The sequence below is a fragment of the Struthio camelus genome, chromosome 2 (assembly GCF_040807025.1).
Source record: "Struthio camelus isolate bStrCam1 chromosome 2, bStrCam1.hap1, whole genome shotgun sequence".
NCBI classification, from domain to species: Eukaryota; Metazoa; Chordata; class Aves; order Struthioniformes; family Struthionidae; genus Struthio; species Struthio camelus.
In genome coordinates, this window is record NC_090943.1 from 116520703 (window position 1) to 116542793 (window position 22091).

Genomic DNA, 22091 nt, shown 5'->3' on the forward strand with positions numbered 1-22091 from the left:
AGCAGACTTTGCCTAAAGCAATTAAGCCTCTCCGGAAAGCCGGCTGGGCTATGTGAGGACTGAAGATATTAGCTGTCATTTCGCATGAAAATTATATGTACTCAACAGCTTAATATTACTCTAGCAGGTTACAGTGATTTACGTAACAGGAAGTCGAAATAAGGGAACCAGGAGGAAACAAAACACTGCCAGGGATATGGTACCTCTAAAGAGAGCAGGAGGAAGCTTGATGGCTGCAGATATGTGGGGCTGCAGGGGGAGATGTAAGGAGAGGAAGGATGGCACAAGCCCCACCCTTGGCCTGGCACAGAGGCGCAACGTAGATGTAGTGCTGCCCCAAATTCAGACAGCGGGTCCCATCCACTCCCGGGGCAAGAGATAGCACCCTGCTGGGCAGGGCAAGATGGCATAAAATCAGCGCGCGGGGCTGGGGAGCTGGGAGAGCTGGCTCGTCGGGGAGTCAGCCGTGGGCCCCAGTCCTTCACCTAATTACCGGCTGAGTACTAGGTAATATCCCAAGGCCATAAGCTCAGGCGCCACAAATCCCTGGGCGAAACCCAGCTATCTATTTCAGCCTCATCAGGCGAAGCTACGACAGACGTCTTCACATCCCTTTAAACTAATTTGTGTGGCAATCTTCGGGGCTGCTCTTGCCCTGATTATTCATGAGGCAATAATTCAGCAGCGCCACAGACACCGAGTGAGCCACAAACCTTCTGAACAGGCTTTTTATTCTGTCTTAGAAGCTTTTAAAATAACCTTAGCTGGACTACAGACCCATCATTTATTTTACAATTTATTTAAGTAATTATAGAGTGTGCTCGGCTAATGGGGGGGAAAAAAAATCTCTCAACTCCACCAGTAGCAATTTTAGAAGATAAAACCCTTGGTGTTTCCAAAGACCCAATAGAAACATATGATATTTCTTGAGGTCGCTGTATTTGCTAATTAGACTAGAAAGGAACTTATGTTTAATTAATGTGATTCTTTATAAGATCGTCTGCAGAATTTCTATTTGCACTTAACCCTCTCCTTCTTGCTGTGTGCTGGCTCACTCTTGTTTCTGTGATTTCCTGCTCTCTCATAAGCAGTTTACCCGGCAAACCACAGTCTGCTGCTTATCCTCAAATACCTTCTTATTTCAGGATGGCCAGCAGCTAATTCTTTGGGCTGGTGTATTTACTGATTTGAAAGGCAAACACCACTTTCTGCTAATAAGGCTACAAATCAGTCATCTGAATTTTCTTCTGCATCATTAAAAAAAAAAAATTACAGCTGTCACAAGGGACAGAAGAGTATTTTTACTCTGTGGTAGCTAGCACTGCATTTACAACTTCTTTAACTTACTTCATCTAGGAGAAATAGCTTTTAAGGGATCAGTATCCCCTCCCACCTGCCCTAGAAAACTGCTCCTGGCAATTATGGTTTTGAAAACAAACAAGGATGTTGCATTTGTGAGTTAAGGCTTCTTTAATAGTCATATTTGCTCTTCTTTGACCTTCTAAACAGTTGGGCATGTTCCTCCTTCTATTCTCAAACTGAAATTCTTGCAACCATTAAGTGAAGTGTTGCAGCTAGAACAAGCATTGGAAAAATAAGTAGGGTGGCCCCCACCTATCATTTTAAGTGTTCAAACTTGGTGCATCAACTTAACGCTCATGAAAAATGCTAACAGTGAGGCTTTGAAACAACTGTGAAGGCACTTAGTACATGATGCCATCATTGCTTCAGGAGCGGGACCAGACACTGCTTTTTTGGCTATGGTACCAGAGAACTATTGGACAACAGTACTTTGGTCACAGCTTATTTCAGTAAGTGGCAATTTTCACAGTGGTGACCTAGAGGCTGACATTTTGACATTGGGTTAATAGCCACTGTCCTAACTGACGTGGGAGAAATAAGACCTCTCCCAGCTTTCATTTGGGGGCTGACCCAACAGCTCAGGAGTTTGTTCTCATCCAAAAGCTGAATTAAACTTCCTAGAAAGCCAGCCATAGCGCAGCAGCACAGGATGTGAGGGAGCTTATCGCTCGCTAGCACTAATGAGAAAAGCTTCTAGGGAGCCCAGAGGGTGCTCTTAAATGACCGAGCTTAAGCAACAGGAAGTCAAACGGGAATGAGCCGGTTCAGCCACAGGATAACTAGTCAGACCAGTCCCAGGACTCCCAGAGAAAGCATGGGGCCAAACAGATGCTACCAGGCAAAATAACTCAAGAGCCTTCCACATCTTGGGGAGGTTTGGGTTCTCAGCTGCGTTTAGTGCTACATGTTAGCCACCAGCTTTACGCAAGCTCTGGTTTTACTGGATTCTGCGCACAATGCAGAAGAGACTTGGATTAACAGCTGCCACGCCATATTTTTGATATTATGTTTACCTGGCTTGTTTTCACTTACATGAATGACTGAGAGCCACAAGTCATAACACCTCAGAGGAGCCGCGAGGATAGGCCCTGCTACCTCTGTGAGCAAGCTGTTTTGCAGAGATCAGTTCAGGGAATTCAGAAATCTTCCCACGGCCTGATCGAGTGCCCGCAGGAGTCTGTGGAGCCCAGCATAATATATGCCTTGCCATTACTACTTTCATGTAAAGCGGCATTCTCCTTCCCTTATGAGTGAAGGGGGAGTTTGGGGGCTTTTTCCTCCAGTTAAAAGAACACGGGAACTCTGACTGGAAATAAAGATCATGAAGCAATCTAGCAGTTTTGTAAATACTGAGGGTTTTATTTCCACTTCACGTGGTCTCCAACAGACTCTTAAACAAGACCAGTTACAATTTAGTACGCCCAGAGATCGCAACATTTTTTCTCAAAACAAAGGAAGTTCTCAGTAAACACTGTACATAGCCAGTTGAACAGTTAACAATAATTTAAAAACTCTTTTTTGTATAGTCAATGCAAGAATACCAACAATAAAAGTACAGTACAGGTAAATTCACAACAATATTACAGTGAAACAGATTGACTCACATTTATGTGATGGTAGAAGTACAGTAGCAGTATATACATGCACTAAAGTGCTAGGACCCAGAGGCATGCAAGTCAAGTATTGTATGTGTATTTTACAGCTAACTCCATAAGACTTTCTGAGGCATTCTTTTTTTACATTTTTTTTCTTGAGTTTACCTGTATTCCCCTCCACCTTAATTAATAGAATTCTAGTGAACTAGCTTAATGGCTTTCTTCACTACTTAAAAGGTACTGCTTCCGACAGTCGAAGCATCTTTAAGAACCTTACCTTTAAAAACTCATAATACTGACATTAAAATAGAATAAAATTAACTTAAGACCCTAGTTTTACATGAAAAAAAAAAAAAACCTAAAAAAAACCCCAAATCAAAATCGAAAACATAACAGTGCAAATATAACCAAAAGGCAGTCGGTATTTGGAGAGAGCGCGAGCACATATTCAAATTCCCTTAAAACTTAATTTACATTTTATTTTAAATCTTACTTTATCTGTATATCATTTTTTACCTTTTTTTTGTTAATATACTGTATGTAGAAAAGATGGAGACAAAAATAGTTTTCTCGGCTATGAAAAAAATTAAGTTATTACAGGCACATTAACTGTTTCATTCTAGAAACGTCTCTGTTTCACAGGGTGGACATTCAGCAGCTGCGTTTGAGGACATTCGGTGACCTCCACCGCTCGATCCCCCCTCTCCGACAGAGACCGCAAGCGGCAGCGGCTCATTCCTGGGACGTGTCTGGCGGGCCTGCGGCACCAGCCGAGGTCTCCGCCGGTGGGTCGTTGCTTCTGCGCTCCTCGGGGGAAGTCAGATCTCCGGTAGACTGTGCCTGGGAGGCCGTGGGGGAATGTGAAGCCCATCGGGACGGCGGGCGCCGGTTCGCTGGTCTCTCCGGCCGGGAGAAGCAGGGTTCGAGGGACGGAGCGAGTGCAGAACAAGGTAGTTCCTTTGCAGCCAAGAGAGCAAAAAAGCGGTTAGTGACTTGTATTAGAGGCGTTTTGGATCTGCGGAGTATTCAGAAAAAAATCAGACTAAGCTAAGCGTCTGTCCTGTCACAGGACAGGCATGCAGCAAATGTATTTCTGTGTGTGGGCTCCGGATAGCTGCATATATGTCCATGATTTATGGAACGGATAAGAGAGAATGGAAGAAGGAGGTTTGGAATGAGCTGAAGTAGCTGACAAACTTCCATTTGCTAATATGCCTTGTGCTAGACAGGAGAAAAGCTGAAAAATATATTTGCATGACAACTGAGTAAAATCACATCGCTCTAAGTGCTGGCCTGGCATAAAAGTGCCCAATTCTGCATTTGCCAGAGATGTGAGAAGCAACCTCTGCCTCCTTTTGTCTGCTGCAGAGTTCAGACTGACATGTAGGAAAGACTTCCTCTCCTAGCAGGAGAATAACGCCTACAGCACTAGTTATGACCTCTAAATGGATTAAAGATGAGGCTTACCTACAAATTTCAACTTTTGGACCATCACTCCTGACTGTCAGCCGCTTGAGTCTGAATTACAGGAATCAGCGGTACAGCACATTAAGGAAGACGTTCACAGAAATCAAAGAAAACTGAAATTTTATTTCTCCACCAACTTTCCACTGTTCAGGATTGGTAGCCTGCCTGTGCAATTAGAAACAAACTGCGCTTGTGATTTTTCATCCTGGCACTAAGTTGATAATTGCTTCTAATATTTATGGACTTTGCTCATAGCACAGCTACACTTCATGCATTGCTTTGCTTGCTCGTTATATCAAGATGACTGATTGTGGGAGCGAGTCTGTCCTGTGATGCCAAAACAGAAAGTCTGAATTTCTCTGCCTACTTTAGAATTTATAAAAGCAAATCAGCTGAGTTTGTCAACCGACAGAAACGCATACACAGAGGAAAAGTCACTGGCGAGGACGAGAGAGTTGAATAAAAATAAGTCTTAAAACTAGAATGCAAATGATGATAGAGACTATAAAACATACAATGCAAAGGAAAAGCTCTGGTGCAGTGAACCGAAGGGAAACAAAGGGAGCAGTGGAACAATGCATAGGAAGAATTTAGTGTGGTTTCACACGGAGAAAGAGAAAAGTGACTAGGGATGGAGGATATCGGATTAGGTAACATGATATGACTGGCAGTGAACAAACAAGGTGATAGATATGCCATTGAATCTCTCAGTCGAATTGCGAGGATCAAACATGAATGTTACATGACATACCAAAGACACAGAGCTGAGGTACAAAAAATGCAGCGTATGGGGGGGGGTGAGGGGTGCGTGTTTTAGGGCAGAGGGCCTCGTCGGACTCGGGTAACTCCCCGCGCAGAGCTGACCGCAGCGCCTTCGGGTAATACGCCACCCGCGTGGCGACCAGAGGTCGCACATCACCGGGCTCAGGGCAGAGCCGTGCTCATCTGCCCTCAGCATTGCAGAGAGCAAGGAACGTGAGACGCGCTGGTGAGCGGCTGCAGGTCCTGCATGCACACAGCTACCTCCGTGCACCCTCCCTCGCCTCCCCCAAAACCTGCCCTGTAAACTTAAAAAATGACCGGCTGTAAAACAACAGTAAAGGCTACACTATAAACCAATGCTAACAAGGAGATTGAGCCTGTGTCCTCCTGACTTCGCCTTATCCCACTGGGCCCGGGGCAGCGTACGGCCTGCGAAAGCTGCCGCTACACTCAGCTTTGTTAAGGGAAATCCATACGCAGAACAAGACTTAAAGGCAGCGTGACGCGAGGAATTGAGGCTATGCGACTTTTGGTCCGGATCTTAGACTCTTTCTAAACAGCAGCCTTAAAATGATTATCTTTACAGCTCTGCTGCTTTCCGGCGGCTTTTTCCTAGTTTCACAGGCGTGAACGAGAGCCGGCGTGGCAACACTTATTTCCGCGGCCGTCTCCCAATTCAGAAAGGATCGCTACAGCGCTGCCCACGGGTCTCGGGCAGGGTTAAGCTCTTATCTGCGGCGCAGGCACGCGCCAGCGACGGCTGTCACGCCAGGGCAGAGAACCGACGGGCAGCGTAATCTTACAGCGGGCTGGCTGCCCAGTCCAGTTTGTCGTCCCCCCCCCCCCCCAACCCTACAGGCTGGTGCCTCCGAGGACGTCAAGGAAACGGAGCCGCGGAGAGGAAACTCTCCAGAACGGTTTTTGAAACCCCAGACGTCCTCACTTACCATATGCCAGGGCCATAGGTACCTAAGCCAGAAATGTTTAGCAAACTAGTATCTTTCGGGTGATTTAGTTTAATGGTTGCTTTTGGAGCGGGGAAGCACTTCTAAGCCTGGACGCTGACACCGGCAAAGATGATTTCAGCTTGAGCTGCTAGTTACTTCCTGGGCCAGGCCGTCCGGCACCACGGCTATGTCTACGTTAGCGGAGAAAACAGGCTGCTCCCTGGCTCGGAGGCGAAGCGGACCGACGCAGCCCACGGCTCCACGGCGTCTCCCCCCGCGCCGCGGAGCGCCCCAGCCGGCACTGGCCAAACCGGGCTGGGACCGGCTTCGCCACCCGCGGCGACCGCCGGCCCCGGGCTGCGGCTCGGGCCCCGCGCCCCCTCCCCAGCATCGCTGCCTGCCTTTACACGGGGGTCTTAAGTTTCGTCAATTCTTTCTCAGGTTCGAACCGACCCCTTCCTCCCCCCCAAATCCGCACGGCAAGTTGCCCTTGGCCGGGCCTGCTCCCGGCCCCCCGCCCCAGGGGCAGGCTGGGGGGGCCCGTCCTGCGCGCTCCCCACAGCGACGCGAGCGGGCAGCCGCCAGGCCCCGGCGGCTCGGGCCGTCGGGCGCCCCGGGGCGAGCGGGCCACTGGGGCCGGCCACCTCCCGTCGTTAACCCGCGCCGCGAGGGAAGCGACGACCGCTTTCGGAAAGGGCTGGAAACAAGGCGGAAAGGACTTACAGCAGTGAGGCAGGCAGGGTTAGAGTCCCCAGGGGGCAGTTAATAAGACAGTTTGGTTCTGGACAGAACAGACAGAAAAGAAAAAGAAAGCAAGTAGGTTGGAAAGAATTGTTTTAATCGAGTATTTTGCAAAGTGAAGGTTTCTTGTCGGCAAGGAAGTCTCCGGATGTTCCTACCCGTTCAGATCATGTTACCGCAGTACCACAGGGGAAACTAATAACGATAAAAAAAAGATAAGCCACCCAGCAGAAACAAATTTAGAAAAGAAAGAAGCAAACAAACCAACCCTTCCCAAACCTAGCAGAGTCTCAGAAGTGGACACGGCATTAAATCAACCCAAACGTTTCTATCCAGCAGAGAAAGCTGCCTTTTATCCTTTGCCAAGCCTGATTAGGGTCGGGGAGGGGGGTGGGGAAAGGCTACTGCGAAAGAGGAGTAAAGCTGTATTTTTTTCCTTTGTTTGATTTTGAGAAAGAATTTCTGCTCAGGAGATCCTTAAAAGGCCAAAAGGCCGCTAACGTTTTATGTTACGGAGATGCCCGTACGAAGCTTTGAGGGCAGCTACTTGCCTCTCCCTTCTTGCTCCTGTGTAACAGGCGCGCTGAAAGGGAGACGCAAACTGAAGTAAAAGCACTCGCTTTCTGCCACCGCCTTCTTCCCTTCTCTTTTCCCGTCTCCCCTCCAGCGCTGCCCGGCTCAGCTGCAAGCACGCAGCAGTTGCTCTGCCCGGGTGGCCAGAGGACACAGCAGCTCCCTTTCCCGTGGAGCCCCGCGGCCAGGCCTTTCACCGCGCTGTCTCCAGCAGGGGGTCTGGCCCCCACCGCCGTATAGCACTGTAACCTCTGTGATTTACACCCTTGCCGGCTACAGAAGAGGAACGTTCCTGCTGCTCTAACGTGGCCAGCTAGCTAAACCTAACCTGCCTTTTTAAGATAATATTTATACATTCTATGATATGCACGTGAGATAGTGGTTTAGCGAATTTGCAGGATAAGATATTACTAGGCTGCAGTGGGTGGATGTAAATTTGCTTGTAAGCAGCTCTGGGCAAGTTACAGTGAAAATATAGAGCTACTGTGAAAATGCATTGCTACTGTGTATGCATATATAGGCACACATACATATGTGTGTAAATATTTTTTATACATATATATATATGTATATACACATATATATATGAACTAGATTTTATATTTGCAGCAGGAAAATAAAAGGAAATTATGTAACTGGAACATCCAGATGCTCAAATTAGAGAAAAGCTGCCAACAGGTGCTCCAAGCAAGTTTAAAAGTCATGAATATGCGATGCCCTGACTGCAAGGAAAGGAAGGCTTTCTTGGGTATGGGGGTCGCTTGCATTGGCTGGAAACCAAGAGGGGAGAAAGGTGCCCAGCAAGGAGGAGCGGAGGGCAGCAGGGCAGCACTGGCTGGTGTGGCTCCGAGCGCAGCTTGCCTCCCCAGAGACCGGCACCCACTGCATCCACTGCCTCTTGCTTGCCACAAAATGTGCGAGGCGTAACTTGCACGTGGTGTAATTTGTGTGGTCAGTGTAATCCATAAATAACCCAAGGCACTTTCAGAGTCTAAACTTCTTTGCGGTTTTGTTTTCAGCACGAAATCCACACTCCCTACGTGCATCTTGTGGAGCAACACCTCAGCTACGAAAAGGTAAGCCCGTCATGTGGACGCCCTCCACCTTCCTTCTCCAGGCACCTTCTTAGGAAAGAAGAGGACCACCCTAAGTTCATAACCTGGGCAGCTAAACAACAGTCCAAACAACCGAGTGAGACTTACAAGGAGGAAAAAGCCTGAGCTCTGAGGTTTGGCACTCAAAAAATTAGGCAAAAGGTACTGAAAATTCACAAACAGAAGCAGTTTTCTACCATGCTGATAGTAAATGAGTTTTTGCTAAACAGCCTTGACACAAATCCCTCCATGCATCAAACTCTGGTACTGACGTTGGCTGCATTTTGCCAACAGCAATTTGCAATGATGTGGGATGACATCAGTTTACTTTACACTTGAAATTTGCTGAGACATTTAAAAGATGCAGGAGGAAATCAAGAGTTTTCAGTGATGCCTTGAAGGCAAAATTGAGGTGACGCTGTGAAGCATACCACATACTTTCTAATAAGGAATGGTAATGCATTCCCAATATTTCAAATTAAAGGCAAAATACAGAGATAGCTAGAAAGATCCAGATAAATGAAGCTTCTTTCCACTTTTATTTTTCTGAGTTTTAGGCACAAAGCCCACTGTCTTTCATTGTTATTTATAATACCCATGTGGTTTCTTTTTTATATATACAAACTTCCACATTTATTTCCTTTTAAACAGCATACAGGTAATATATCCTCAACTTTGGCTGCTCTGCTAGGAAAAACGATTATGCCCTCTGAGTAGTACCTACAAAAGAGGAGCAAATCATATCCATTTAGAACAGCCAACTAGTGAAAGGCAAACTGCAGAACAAAAGCCCCAGCGCCCAGGTTCCCAGAAAAGCCTCTCAACCCAAATGTTGACTGAGAAAATAGCTTTTGTCCCTTCCCTTGAGGCTTTCTGAGGCAGGAGCAGTAGGCGTGAACCCAGAGATGCTGTTGCTGCCCATCTCACCCCAGCAAGGCCAAGGCGGCATGCTGGGGATGAGCACCGCCAAAACACAGGGATGCCTGGGACGGACAGCATGACAGGCTCCCATTCCTACCCTGAGGAATATCGCTGATCAGCCCAAAAAACACCATTTCAAGGCTGTACCACAAAGAAAACAGGCACTGGTAAGCGCTGGCCATAGTTCAGCTCTCTCAGCGCTTTCCCAGACCAACTCTCTTTGGCACAAAGGTTCACTAGAAACAGGAGAGTTAGGCATTGACAGCTCAAAGAACTTTTGTCCATCATTACACCCTCTTTTTGGTCGATTTCTGTAGGATATTCCTATATCTGAGGATCTGACTCCCAATACTCAGGCATATCTGCTGTGACAGATGATAACTGTTAAACTTTCAACAGTACAGTAAAACATCAGTATAGATTTCCTGAGTATTAAATAGGTTTGTGCTTAGACTAGTTGATTCTTCTTATTATAATCACTATTATTTTGCAAGGTAGCAACAATCAATTCCAAATTTCATGCTGTTTAATCACATGTACAGACCAAAGTCAAGCTTATGCAGATACATCCAGAAAAGGTACGCTGAAGGCACTAAAGTTCTGGATCAGGGCATTGCAGTCACTATTTTTAACACAGCCTTGTTAATACAGAATTACCCATTTCTTGCATAGGAGAAACCGTCTACCTTTCCGTCCAGCACAAATACAGAAATTTACTCAGACCTAGGGTCCCTAGAACATCTGTTAATTTGAGATGTGTTTTGTGACAGAAACCCCTTATCCCCTGGCATTCAGTGGAGAACCATCTTTATCCGGTAAAGGATAAAGCTCTTCTGATAACTTTCCAGCCCAATAAGCTGTCAGGATAGAAATTCAGATTCCTTAACGAGTTCTTCAGTGACTAATCCAACAGTTTCGTGATTGGGACTCGCTGGCAGTACCATGACATGACTAGGATATTGTAAATACTCAGTAGGACTGCAAGACATCTCATAATGCATTTGTTCAAAGAAGGGTGCATTTAGCTATAGGAGGAAAAACAAACAAACTCATTACCTCTATGGACCCTGGTTCTACTTTGACAATATCTGCTGTGCTGTTGTCATTGCTAAGGTTTGGTGGGCTGTGTGAAGGTAGCCTTCTCTCTTCCTTTAAGGCATGCTCCAAAAGTTTCTTATTCAAGATCCTGGCAGCATTTTCTGCAAGTGTATACCCTGGAGGAGCAGATAAGTCCTGCCTGATACTTGTCACCTCAATCCCTTCTTCCTTTTGCGTCTCTGCCCCCAAACGGAGAGGACTGGGTGATCTGCCACGGGCATTTGTACACGGCTCCTGCACTGGGCCCAGTTCTGGTCTGGGTTCTGCTGACCTGGATCGGCTGCTAGACCTGGGGCATTTTTGGAAGGTCTCATGAAAGATGGGGCTATGGTCAATAATGTTGAACAAACTGGAGAGGCCATCATTGATGGTGGTATGGACTGGACTCTCCCTTGTAGTAGTTGATCTAGCCCAAGCGGACTCACTGAATCCTTTTTGAGGTGTACCAGGCAAAGTTCGGTTATTTGGCTGGTCTGATTTGGGAAGGATTTTCCTTTGCAACTTTGGAGAGCCGTATTTGGGGGAGCAGCATGTGCGTTCAAACTTAGCCTGGACCTTTTCAATAACAGGGGTCACTTGCCTGCTTCTTAGGCTTCTGGATGGTGAAGAGACAGGAGTGGATCCCCCCTTTGGTGTCAGACACTTGTGTGGACTGCTGGTGATACTGCGCAGGGTTTCTGTCTGCAAGCCAACACTGATCGTCTGGGTGGTCTGCGTCCCTGTCGTCCTCATCCCATTGGTTTGACAAGCTGTGTCCTTAAACTGAGGCTCTGTTGAGTTAGAGTTAGAGCGTATTGCATTTCGGACAGAGAAAGCGACCTCCTTCATATCGTCACTCATGTTTTTGGACATCTCCAAGCTGTGCAAGGGTGAGGCAAAGCCCACAGTAGTGCAAATAGGGCGTTCAATGGGATGAAGACCACTCTCCAGAAAATCCTTATGATGTTTAGCCAGGTCACAAGACCATCTTCCAAACATATCCGAGGAAGCACCTTTTGTCTCACCAACATTCCCCATAGCTTTGGTCATAGAATACAGGAAGTCTGGCTCAACCTGGTTTTTCCCTTCGCTGCCAGCTATCACTGAATTATCAAACCTACGGACAACTGGTGGGCTGTGAAAGACCCGAACCCCCATTTTTTCGGTTACACCATGACTCCTCGTTGGCTGCTTCTGGCAGTGCTCTGGGCTGGTCATGGTATTAGTTGTCATAGTGACACTGGTGGTGAGGTACCATGATGATGCCTGGAAGGGATCTGAAGCAGGGTCATTCCCAGCTTTCCCAATCTCTGTCCTTTCTGCCCAGGCTTCTGCAGGCTTCTCGGCAGCCCCACCCTGGTTCCTCGTGTTACTGTAATCCCAATTTTTATTGAACTCCTCGATGTATTTCAAATCATCAGGAGACAAGGGAGGGGTTATATCGTCTTTTCTGCTAGGTGAAGGCAAGTTTTTTTCTGGGAGAAATGGAGAAATATCCATCAAGCGCTGGAATTCTGACATGGAGGAAACAGACATCGCCCTGGAAAGGGAAGCACAAGAGTATTACTTTCGTGCAAACTCTCATAGAACTATTTCTTTTTCGGCAGAAAACTAACTCAGACAACCCTACTTTCACTAAGGACTTACATATGAAAGTACTTTAGCCCTCTCTTTAGCTAAGGTTTCCTTTTGTTGTTTTTTAAAAGCTGTAAAGTGGAAGCATTCCTGATGAGTCATTAAAAGTACCCAATAGTTTATTAATGGCTCTTAATTTACTATTTTCTCATGTATGGCAAATGTCTGCAATGTGCAGCAGTAAGATGCATTTCAGAAATATATTATTCATGGAAAATGAGACTTTATGACAATATGAGGTACACTTTTCAAAGCAAGTGCGGAGTATTTCTGACTTGCTGTGAAATCTGCAAGTTCACCCCCACTCCTGAGATTGCTCAGGCTGCACAGTTGGTGCACAGCGAGGTGAGACAGCCTAGATGCTATTATATTTAACTGGCTTGGTGAGCTGAGCTCATGCTCTAGTTCAGCAAAAGAGAATCTCTATGTGATTATGCTGGATTCTTGGCTTTCCCCACATTTTGCTAGTTTAAAAACATTCATCTGAGTTATCCTAATGCTTCACTGTAAGAAAAATCAAACAACAAAAGAATCTTTCTGAATGGGAACACTCAGAAATGTAAATAACTAGTTGTCAGAGTCAGCTCATTGAGGTAACTAAAGCTGGATGAGGATTCGGTAAGCAATGATTTTTATATAGAAATGTTCTGGAAGATACAATAAAATGATATTGTGAGTTTTTAATCAAGAGCGCCAGCTGCAGACTTTGGGCGCATCTACACTAGGGTTTTAGTTGAGATCAAGAGTGTGTTTTTGAAGTGAACCTTCTATTCATATGCTTTGGTTTGCATCGGGGGCAAGCTCAGAGAGCACAGACTGGATGGCTTTGGGATGAAAGTGAGCTGGAAGATGTTCTCAGAAGAACAACTAATGTGCTCTAGCTTCAAGTGGGCGTTCAGCCCAGGGCAGCAGAACAGAAACTGTCCAAAGCAGAATATCCCTGACATGCAAGGGGGGGTGTCAGGTCCTCAGCACCAATTGGTTTGCTTTACACATCGATGCCTATAGGTCTGCACTACTTGCTAACATACACGTAGCCTTCAATGTAAGTTGAAGCCTCAGGCACTTTCATACAGCTCAGTCTCTGTGCACCATAGCTGAATGTGGCCCAAGTTAATCAGAGAAGAACAGAAGCATACTGAGACAAATTAATCCCTGGATAAGTAAGTCCATTAATCTGGCTCACAAGCTGATGGGGAGATGGCACGGTTATGCCTCGGGTTTGTGGTTTGGGTGCAAGAATGCTGGAACTCTGGCCGCTGGGTATTGGCTATCTTTCCTGCAGTTTTACTCACCTTTGAAGATTTCCTTTGTGTGTTTCTTCTTCCTGAAGAAAAACAGAAACAAACAGGGGAAGTTATTTCTGAAGCTGTTCATGGCATTAGCTAGTGGGTATACTGTCATTTACTTCCAGGCAGTTCCACCAGGTATGTTCATCTCTAAAAAGCAGCTGACTTTCGCAGCGATAAGGAAACATAAGGTGCCTGTGGGAGTATTCTTCCCTTTAAACATAGGCAGGAAAACTGTCAGTCATCTCATCAGAACAACAGACTGCACAGAGAAAGAGCATGTCCCAAATCTAAAATAACCTTGAACTTTCATAGTCCCATGTTATCACAAATACAAGTAGAGCTGCAAAAAACTTTTTTCCACAAGTACAAAATATTTTGTTGGACCATATCTTTGTGAGTGAACTTGTTCTCTGGAGTTAATGTGCTTTATCATAGAGAGCTAGTTGTGCTGAAATAAGAGATAAAGCACGGTCCTCTGACATAAGATTTCACTATATGTTCTCTAGGAACCAACCAATGGTGCCAGTTGAAACTCATTAAACTAGCTATAATAAACGTGTGGGAAAACTATTACTTGTTTCATAGGGGGATTACCTACAGCTTGCTAGCAGCATTAAGATGTTGTTACGGCAATTATTTCCTGGTGACAATTCCCATAATGAGCTGCTTTTTTAAAAACAGATTCTCCTGAAGCAATTGCTCTGTAGTTATTGTTTAACTGTTTATTTATATTTCTAATAATATGTAGGAAATAACAAAATATGATAAGGAACAAAACAATAATTAGGACCAATTATTTTTATTTGACCCCATGAAATCAAGTACTTGACCAGCACAGAAGTGTGCTTCAGGCTGTGACTATTCAAAAAGAGTGCCTTTTCACTCAGCAAATATCTTTCCAGTATTTATGCAGAGTCAGAGATGAAAAAACAGGAGTGAACTGATTCTCCTTTCACTTACTCTGGTGTAAGTCTGGAATAACATTACTGGCTTCAATGGAGTTTCTACAGAGTAAATCTAATCCAAATGAATGAAGAATCAGGCTGAAGGATGGACTGATTTTTACTGTGGTTAGTACTGCAAAGCAAATACAGTAAAGAGGGATACTCAGTGGGGTTCAACTGCTTCTGTGCATCATCAGCAAAACTATTCATTAAACTCCAATCAGTTTCACTTGAGCAAAGCTGTGGAGGGTAAATGACTTTGCACAGGTTTCTCTAAAGCAGGCTTTGAAGGAAAGAAGCTATGCAAGTACCACCAAGGCCCTAATTTTGCTGGCAAAACTTTTGTTAATGGTGGTAATGTCTGAAAAAGGGAAAATATCTCCAGAGATCTCCATTCTTAAATATCAGAGTGAATTTAAAGTATAGAAAACAGCAGTCAAATCCTAACCAGTCAGTCAAACACAAAAACATAAATTCCTGACAAAGGGATCAACATTTTTCACTAAGCACCTGGGCTTGAATGAAATAATCAGCTGAGAAATAAGGAACAAGGAATCCTATATAGTCACCCATACATTCCTGCCACCGAAGGGAGGGAATGCTAACTGGAATACACACAATAGCTACAGGTACTTAAAATTTAAGAAAGGCAGTCTTATTTCTTGGCTCTCTCAATTTTTTTCTCTGCTTCCTTCCAGACAACCTGACTTTCCAATCCTTTAGCAAAGTAACGATGTTATATGTCTCAAAGAAAAGCTTAGGTCACATTTTCACAAGCTGAAGTGTTCAATTCAAGTCACGCTGGTGAAGCTCCTCTGCAAGGAGCTTGTGATCTGTCCTGTTGTCGAGCTTTTTCCCAGAGCAGTCAAACTTTCAAGCCTGAGTATATACATACATATTTGATGGGAAATTTTCTGCTTCCCTATTAGCTATGATTTGTATACCCAACCAGTATTTATCCACTCAGAGCATGAAGTAAGTGTCTAACTTGTGCACAAATCTGAACTTTCAGGCAAGAAGAAAGTTCTCAAAACTTGCAGCTGGAAAGCAACGAGCAACATGCTGCCTGCTTGATAAAAATCATAACTTCCAGAGTCCTTCTTGTTCTGTAACAGCCATTAACAGTCAAGGAACAACAGAAAACAAGGAAGACTGTAGCTCTCTGAAGCTTCAAAATGCTTTAATCTCACAGAAGCGATTAAACTGCACAGTGGTGGTGAACGTGAAGGATCTCACTGCCACGAACATAATATGCAAGTTGACAGGTTACTTTCTATCAGCCCATAGGGACTGGGGCCCCGGGTTTCATTCAGCACCAATGTAAACTCAGCTGTGAAGACCTGGATCCCGTGACAGTATGCATGCTTTGGTGCAGATTTTAGCAGCTTATAGATGGCATTAACTATGGCCTGACGGCACCTCTTAGTACCGTGTTTTGGAACTTACTAGCTTTTTATGGTGTAATCTGTAACTTTTCTGATGAAGGATAATTATATATTTTTTAAAATCTCATCTCACTGACTTGTGCTAATCTGTTTAGAAGGCAACCACTGTGGGACAATCAGAATTACCTCTCCACAGTACTTACAGTATTACTAGCAAAATAGAGCCCACATTTCTTCATATATATGTATATATTTACAACTGGAAGAACTTTAAGACCTTGTAATTCAATACGTTTTGTCATGTATACTTATCCATGAAACCCGCTTGAGACAAAGCAGAAGAGAACGTACTTCCGTTAAGTCTGTCAAGAATTTCTCCCGCTCCACTTGACGCGCCTGGTGCTCCTCACACTCGTCAGGGGAATCCAGAGACAGCGACTCCAGAAAGAGGTTTTCTGTGGCAGTGCACCTATCGCTCTCCTTCAGCTTTGACAGTGACCGATCATCAAACTGGATGGCATCTGAATCAGAGTAGGATCTTGCCCCCATCGGACGAGGCAAGTGAAGGTTCCCCTGGGTTGCAAACGGACGAAGGTTACTCTCCTTCTGGTCGCAAAGAAAACTGCCTCCTCTTCGTGGGCTCACTTCTTTCTGAAGCTGGCAAGGAGGGAAAATTAAAACAAACAGCAGGTATTTATGTAGACGATAGTATTCTGCATTTCTCTTCTGTAGGATTTAAGCTTTCTGTAGGAGAGAGACACGCGTGTCTTTGGGAGGCAAGTATGGCACGTGGGCTGAAATCACGGCTTAGTTCTAGGGCTGCCAGCTTTGCAGTACTGCAGACTCGAGTATGTCTCGAGGGCTTTGATGCTATCACTCATTGACTTTTGAGGGATTAAATATGTATACACATACACACCCACAGTTTTGCATATTTACATGTTTATGTATACATACACACAAACACATACACTATATATTTGTGTGTGTATATATATATATATATACACATATACACACATATGTATACACTCACACAAAAAGAATGCATCTACTTGTAATCTGATTTTTAAAGAAACAAGTCAGCGCTTACTATTATTTAAAAAAACAATCTTGATATGTGATCTTAAAGGAATACAAGTAGAACCTCAAGGAAGGGTTGGTTACTTGGAGCGTCTTCAAAACAAACACATTTTTCTTCTGGTCAGCAATATAAAGATTGCACTTTTACGTACATCACTCATCCTACATTCTTGTTTCCAGAGGTGGAAAATTCCACTTAACAAAAAACAAAGCCTTTGTTTTAAAAACTGTCTAGAACTAACGCATGGCTAGAAAGTTGGCTATTTGTACACAGCACTATTGTCAAAGAGATGAATTAGGCACACAAAGTATGTTTGAGGAAAATGCATATTTATAGAAGGACCATCAAAGTTATTAACTCTATACTTTGCAAAAGCAGAGTGAAGAGAGGGTAGGAGCATGAGTGAAATGGAACTACTGCCAATCTTAAAATTAGATTATGTGATCAACTTTCCTTTCAGTTGTAAGTACAACAAGATGGATGAAGTGAGTGATATTTTCAAACAATGTATGATAGGAAGAATCTGATACGTAATTCTGATGCTTTGCTAGAGCTGCCTGCTAAGGTCTTTACCAGGCCCAAGTAACAATAACCTACAAATGCCTATGTCATCCCCTAGGACCCTGAAGACTGAGGACCTACAAAAACATATTAATTAAATCTTCTTGGGTGTGTTTGAAAAAAAATAGACATCATATGGCTCAAAACCATTTTTAGTCAGGATGCAAATGACTGAATTTGCACTTGGGCTGCAGTCAGGGGATTTTTATTTGATTTAGGCCTGAAAAAACTGAATGCATCTTCAGTGTTTTACTCATTATTTACAAAATCTGAAACAGTCTGATTAAAAGAAGCTAATTTAAAGTATCCCATACATGCAGGGGCTGGAAGGTTTCTCAAGAGATCCTGGAGTCCTTTCTCCAGGATATGGGTGGGACCCAGAGCAAGGAAAATAATTGCATATATTCTGTATATGCAGTTCCAATTGCAAGCTCTTCTGGATTTTCACGAATCCTTATGATACGATGGTCTGGGAACCTTTATAAGAAAACAATAGTTTGTTGCTTACTCTCCAACTGTCAAAAAACTGACAGGCGAATAAAAAGGACAAATACCAGCCTAAATTTTAAGTGACTACTGATTCTGTGTCCTCATCCAATTATACCTATAAACACACAGCTTTTCATATAGGTAATTTCATGTGTTTAAATATCTGGCAGTGTGTTCCATGCAGAATTAGCTTTGGTAACATAGTAGAAGGGGAGTCTCTAAGGAAAAACAGTGACAGTGCACTTGGAAAGAATAAAACTTTGAGCTCTGTAAAAAGTAGGTCATCATGCTTTTTTTATATGTTAGTAGTATTCCCATAACCATCCAGAGTAAAGTATTTTATATATTTTATACATTGGTGTAAGCTTCCCTCTTATCATACATGTATTATTCAGGAACCGTGTGAAAGCAGACAGGAATAAAGCATTAGTATGAAACTTGGCACACAGGCTTCCATTATGTCTTAGACTCTGTTTTTCAAATATACACACTGGTGTAGTCTCTTCATCCTCTATGTATTTCCATACATGGAATACACACAGAAAAACACTGGGGAGAAGGACTTTAAAGATATACTAATTGCTTCCATCTAAAGCAGGGCATGAATGCAATCTGAGAGGATATTCCACTAAAAGCCTGCAAATATTTGGAAGCTTCCTGTCACACAGGGAAATGTTTGATTACAAGCAAAAATGGGGTTAGGAATTTTTGCAGGCAGACAGCCAAGTCTTCAAATGCTATTTCTTCTGATCATCCAGTCCTTTAAAAATAGCTCGATATCATATTTTTTATTTCCTTATCTATCACTAATACTGTAAACAACTCAGTTGTACAGTAAATATATAGCTGAACCCTAGAGGGTCCAGAATAATAACAAAAGGAATCAGTTCCAGGACTAGTTAATGGCTATTTTGTAGACTCTCCCAAGATGACACTGAGAGGTTACGTCAGGTTTAAAGAGAGTTAAAGGCTAGGTAACATTAACAGGGATTCCTCTCCCCCTCCCTTTACTGTCCCCAGTTCTCAGGGAAGAGAAAAGCAATTTTTAACCAGGTTAAATCCCTTAGGTTATTGAGGATACATCAAGGAGATGATAACATTTAAAAATACAGTTCACAGGGAAAGCAGCATAAACGTCCGAAGAGGTACTAGTGACTCTCCAAACAAAAGGTTGTGTCCATGTCCTTAATACACTGGGAAATTTTCTGACACCTATTTATTTCCCATTTTGCATGAAGAATCCCCAGGAGGTAGTTTTGTCACTGAACCTCAGCAATGAGAGACCAGCCCAGTCAAACCACGGAGAACTCAGCATCCTCTAGCTGTAAAACCTGGGAATCAGATGAGTCTGATGAACTGCTCGGCCACAAGGCCTCCTCGCTCATGTGCACTGACTGTCCTAACTCAGTCAATAAATGTCCCCACCACCATATTGGTCAGGCCTACACATTTAGCAGTGATTTTAGAAATATCCATAGAGTACATTTTCCTAAGTACTTCTCTGTAGATTTAAAAGCTATAGCTTCAACTGAGGTCTAGTCTTATGCTCAGCGTTTCCCATCTGGTGAGTTTTCCTTAGCTTCTTGTTGCAGCTCAAGCATGGGAATGTGAGGAACAGATAACAGACCCTTTTCAGAAACCAGTCATGGAATTTCACCAGCTTAACATGTGAAGCTACTTTGTACTTCATTCAAGTGTAATGCTCCCTAGAGAGCATGTACAAATCTGGTGCAATTCCATTTTTGATGTCCTAAGGACAGAAAGTAATCAGCTAATTGAGGAATCACAATTTTAGTTGTTTTTCTTCCTCCTCCAGGAATGCATGACTCAGAACTGAACAATGTTCAGTCAAAAACTGTGTATTAACTCTCCCTCATTAAACTTCTTTTTTATTTTTGTTAGGTTTCCAGCCAAAGAATAAATCCATTAGGTGTAATTTGGAACAACATTTTCAAATCAGGCTCTAATACTAAGCAGATGAAAGTGCAGATCAGCATGAAAAACAAATGGATAGGTATGCAATTATTAGATTTGCAAATGATAGCAGAGGTGTGCACAAAATTCATGTGACCAAGGTCAGAAGGGTCTTCTGAATATTCAGCACTGATAGCTGCTAATTTGTTACCAGTCAGGGCTCCTCACTATCATTCCCTGGGTTCCCTTGCTAGAGAAGAAGAATTCAGTTGAGGCTGAATAGTCACAGCAGCTGCATCTTTGGTGGCAATTCACGGATGAACAGACTTTTTTTGGCAGGAAGCTATATTTCAAACCTTGAATAACCCTGTGTGTGGGATTGAGTGTTTTAGCATGAAGAGATGCATATAAGCTTTCAAACAGAATGAATCAATGTGACCATCCCTGTCTGGGGTAACTGAAATGAAGCAGGAAATGGCCTTTAACCTCGAGCTGATTTCTCATAAACATTATCTTACATGGATTATGAGCATTTTCCTTTTATTCCCTTGTGTATGTAAACTGCTCTGTACCATGTGAAACACTAAGGTAGCCAAGGAATCAAAATTATTCCCGTGCTGATTCTTAATATAGTTTCTCAGCCTTGGTCTGAATATAGTCACGGTCCAAAGCTTAATGCATGCAGCCAGCCATCAGCCATGCCAAAACCACCCCTCACCTGCTCAATCCGTCTGAGCAGCTCCTTCTTTTGACGCTCCCATTCTCGCCGGTCTCTATCGAGCCTGTCCAGGAGCTCCACCTTTTCCCGATTCCAGTTCTTCTCGTTGTGCTGGATTTGCCAGCGGAGATCCATCACTACGCTATGACTCTCAGCCAGAAGCTTCTTGTGCTCCTCTCTTTCCCTTTTAAAAGCCCCCTTTGCATCAGAGGTGAGGCCTGTTTCTCCTGAGGCATTCTCATTCTTCCCTTCCAGCTGCCATCAAAATAAAACTTTTTAAGGACATCAAACTTTCTGAGGTGAAAGCCTATGTCTGACAAGCAATTTGAGTTAAAGGCGTAACTCCACAAAGATAATAGCAAAATTATGGCAATTCTTAGCTCCTAGTATCTCAACAAACAATCAAAGATGTTCAACTTACAAAAAGTTTTAAAATCAAAACAGTAAAAATCATAGTGAATCACTTTTCCAGTTCTACGAGGTCATGCTCTAAGGTATCAGTGTGAGCTGTCTGATGGATGCATTGGTACGGGCAATGAAGAAACATAGAGCTGAACTCCAGCCTCATCATTATCCCACCAGGATGAGGTCCCCCACCACTGCTCTGCCTTTGCCCTCTCATTCAATGCCTACGTAGGCTCAAGACAGTGCGCTCATCTTCTGAATATTTTTTGGCCAGAGCAATCCTCACCAGCAGCCTTATTGTACAGCTCCTCACAACTTCCAGCAAGAGAGGATGTTACCAGGAAAAAGAGACGTACCTAGATCATCCCCCCCATCTCTGCAGTTTCTGATTCTGGTAGAACTGATTTCTAAGGTGGCCAGGCAGTTAGTTGATGCTACCTTCCCTCTCTTCTTCTTTACTCTGTGTTCAGGGGTCAGTTCAACCAGACCAGAAGATCTGGCCTAAGGTCATAAGATCATGGGAAAATTCAGGCTGACGGGGTCTTGGGCGATCTCCAGCCCAAGCCTGGTTCAGAGCAGGGTCAGCTCTGAGGTCAGACCAGGTTGCTCTGAGCTCTATCCAGTCAGGTCCTGACAAAGCTCCGAGGAAGGAGACTGCACAGCCTGCTCTCCGGGCAACCTCGGCCACTGATGGACTGTTGTCAGGGTCAAAAGGTGCTCCACAGGTTTGTGTAAGTTCAAATGAGTGAAGAATTTATCCCTGAAACTTGACTTTTCGTTAACAACTCGATAGATGTGCGCGAGTGAGTCAGCAGAGGATATATCTCTGTACCCAGACTCCGCAAACAAATAGGAGTGAAAAGCAGTGAAAACTCATTTCTATCTCTGAGGCCAAAGCTTTCTTCAAAAATCAGAGGCAGCAGGTCTGCTGGGAAACACACTCCTTTAGCAGGAGAGAAGGACAACACCTTCAAACTGTCATATGTGGAAAAGAAGCCCAATCTGTCTGAGCAAGCGGAAGTTCAGACTTGACTCAGGAGAAATTAGTCTCTGGAACAAAATCCCCAAGTAAGTGGCAGAAAGCTCATTGCTTGAGTATTTTAAAATTGTAATGAGAGAACATCC

The 22091-nt window shown here is 43.9% G+C and overlaps 1 protein-coding gene across 10 annotated transcripts in view; it reads right to left on the minus strand.

Annotated features, from left to right (window-relative positions):
- Positions 1–2700: 2700 nt before the first annotated feature.
- MTCL1 (microtubule crosslinking factor 1) overlaps positions 2701–22091 on the minus strand; it is a 113372-nt gene continuing 93981 nt past the window's right edge. For 8 of the 10 annotated variants that reach the window (XM_068932214.1, XM_068932210.1, XM_068932215.1 and 5 more), the window contains 5 exons: positions 20562–20816; positions 16147–16452; positions 13470–13501; positions 10519–12079; positions 2701–3914 (listed from right to left, as the gene is read on the minus strand). In XM_068932214.1, coding sequence (XP_068788315.1) covers positions 3690–3914; positions 10519–12079; positions 13470–13501; positions 16147–16452; positions 20562–20816 — 2379 coding nt within the window. In that variant the 3' untranslated portion in view covers positions 2701–3689. Of the gene's footprint in view, positions 3915–6856; positions 6915–10518; positions 12080–13469; positions 13502–16146; positions 16453–20561; positions 20817–22091 lie in introns of all 10 variants that reach the window. The other 2 variants (XM_068932217.1, XM_068932216.1) reach the window with 1 other exon arrangement.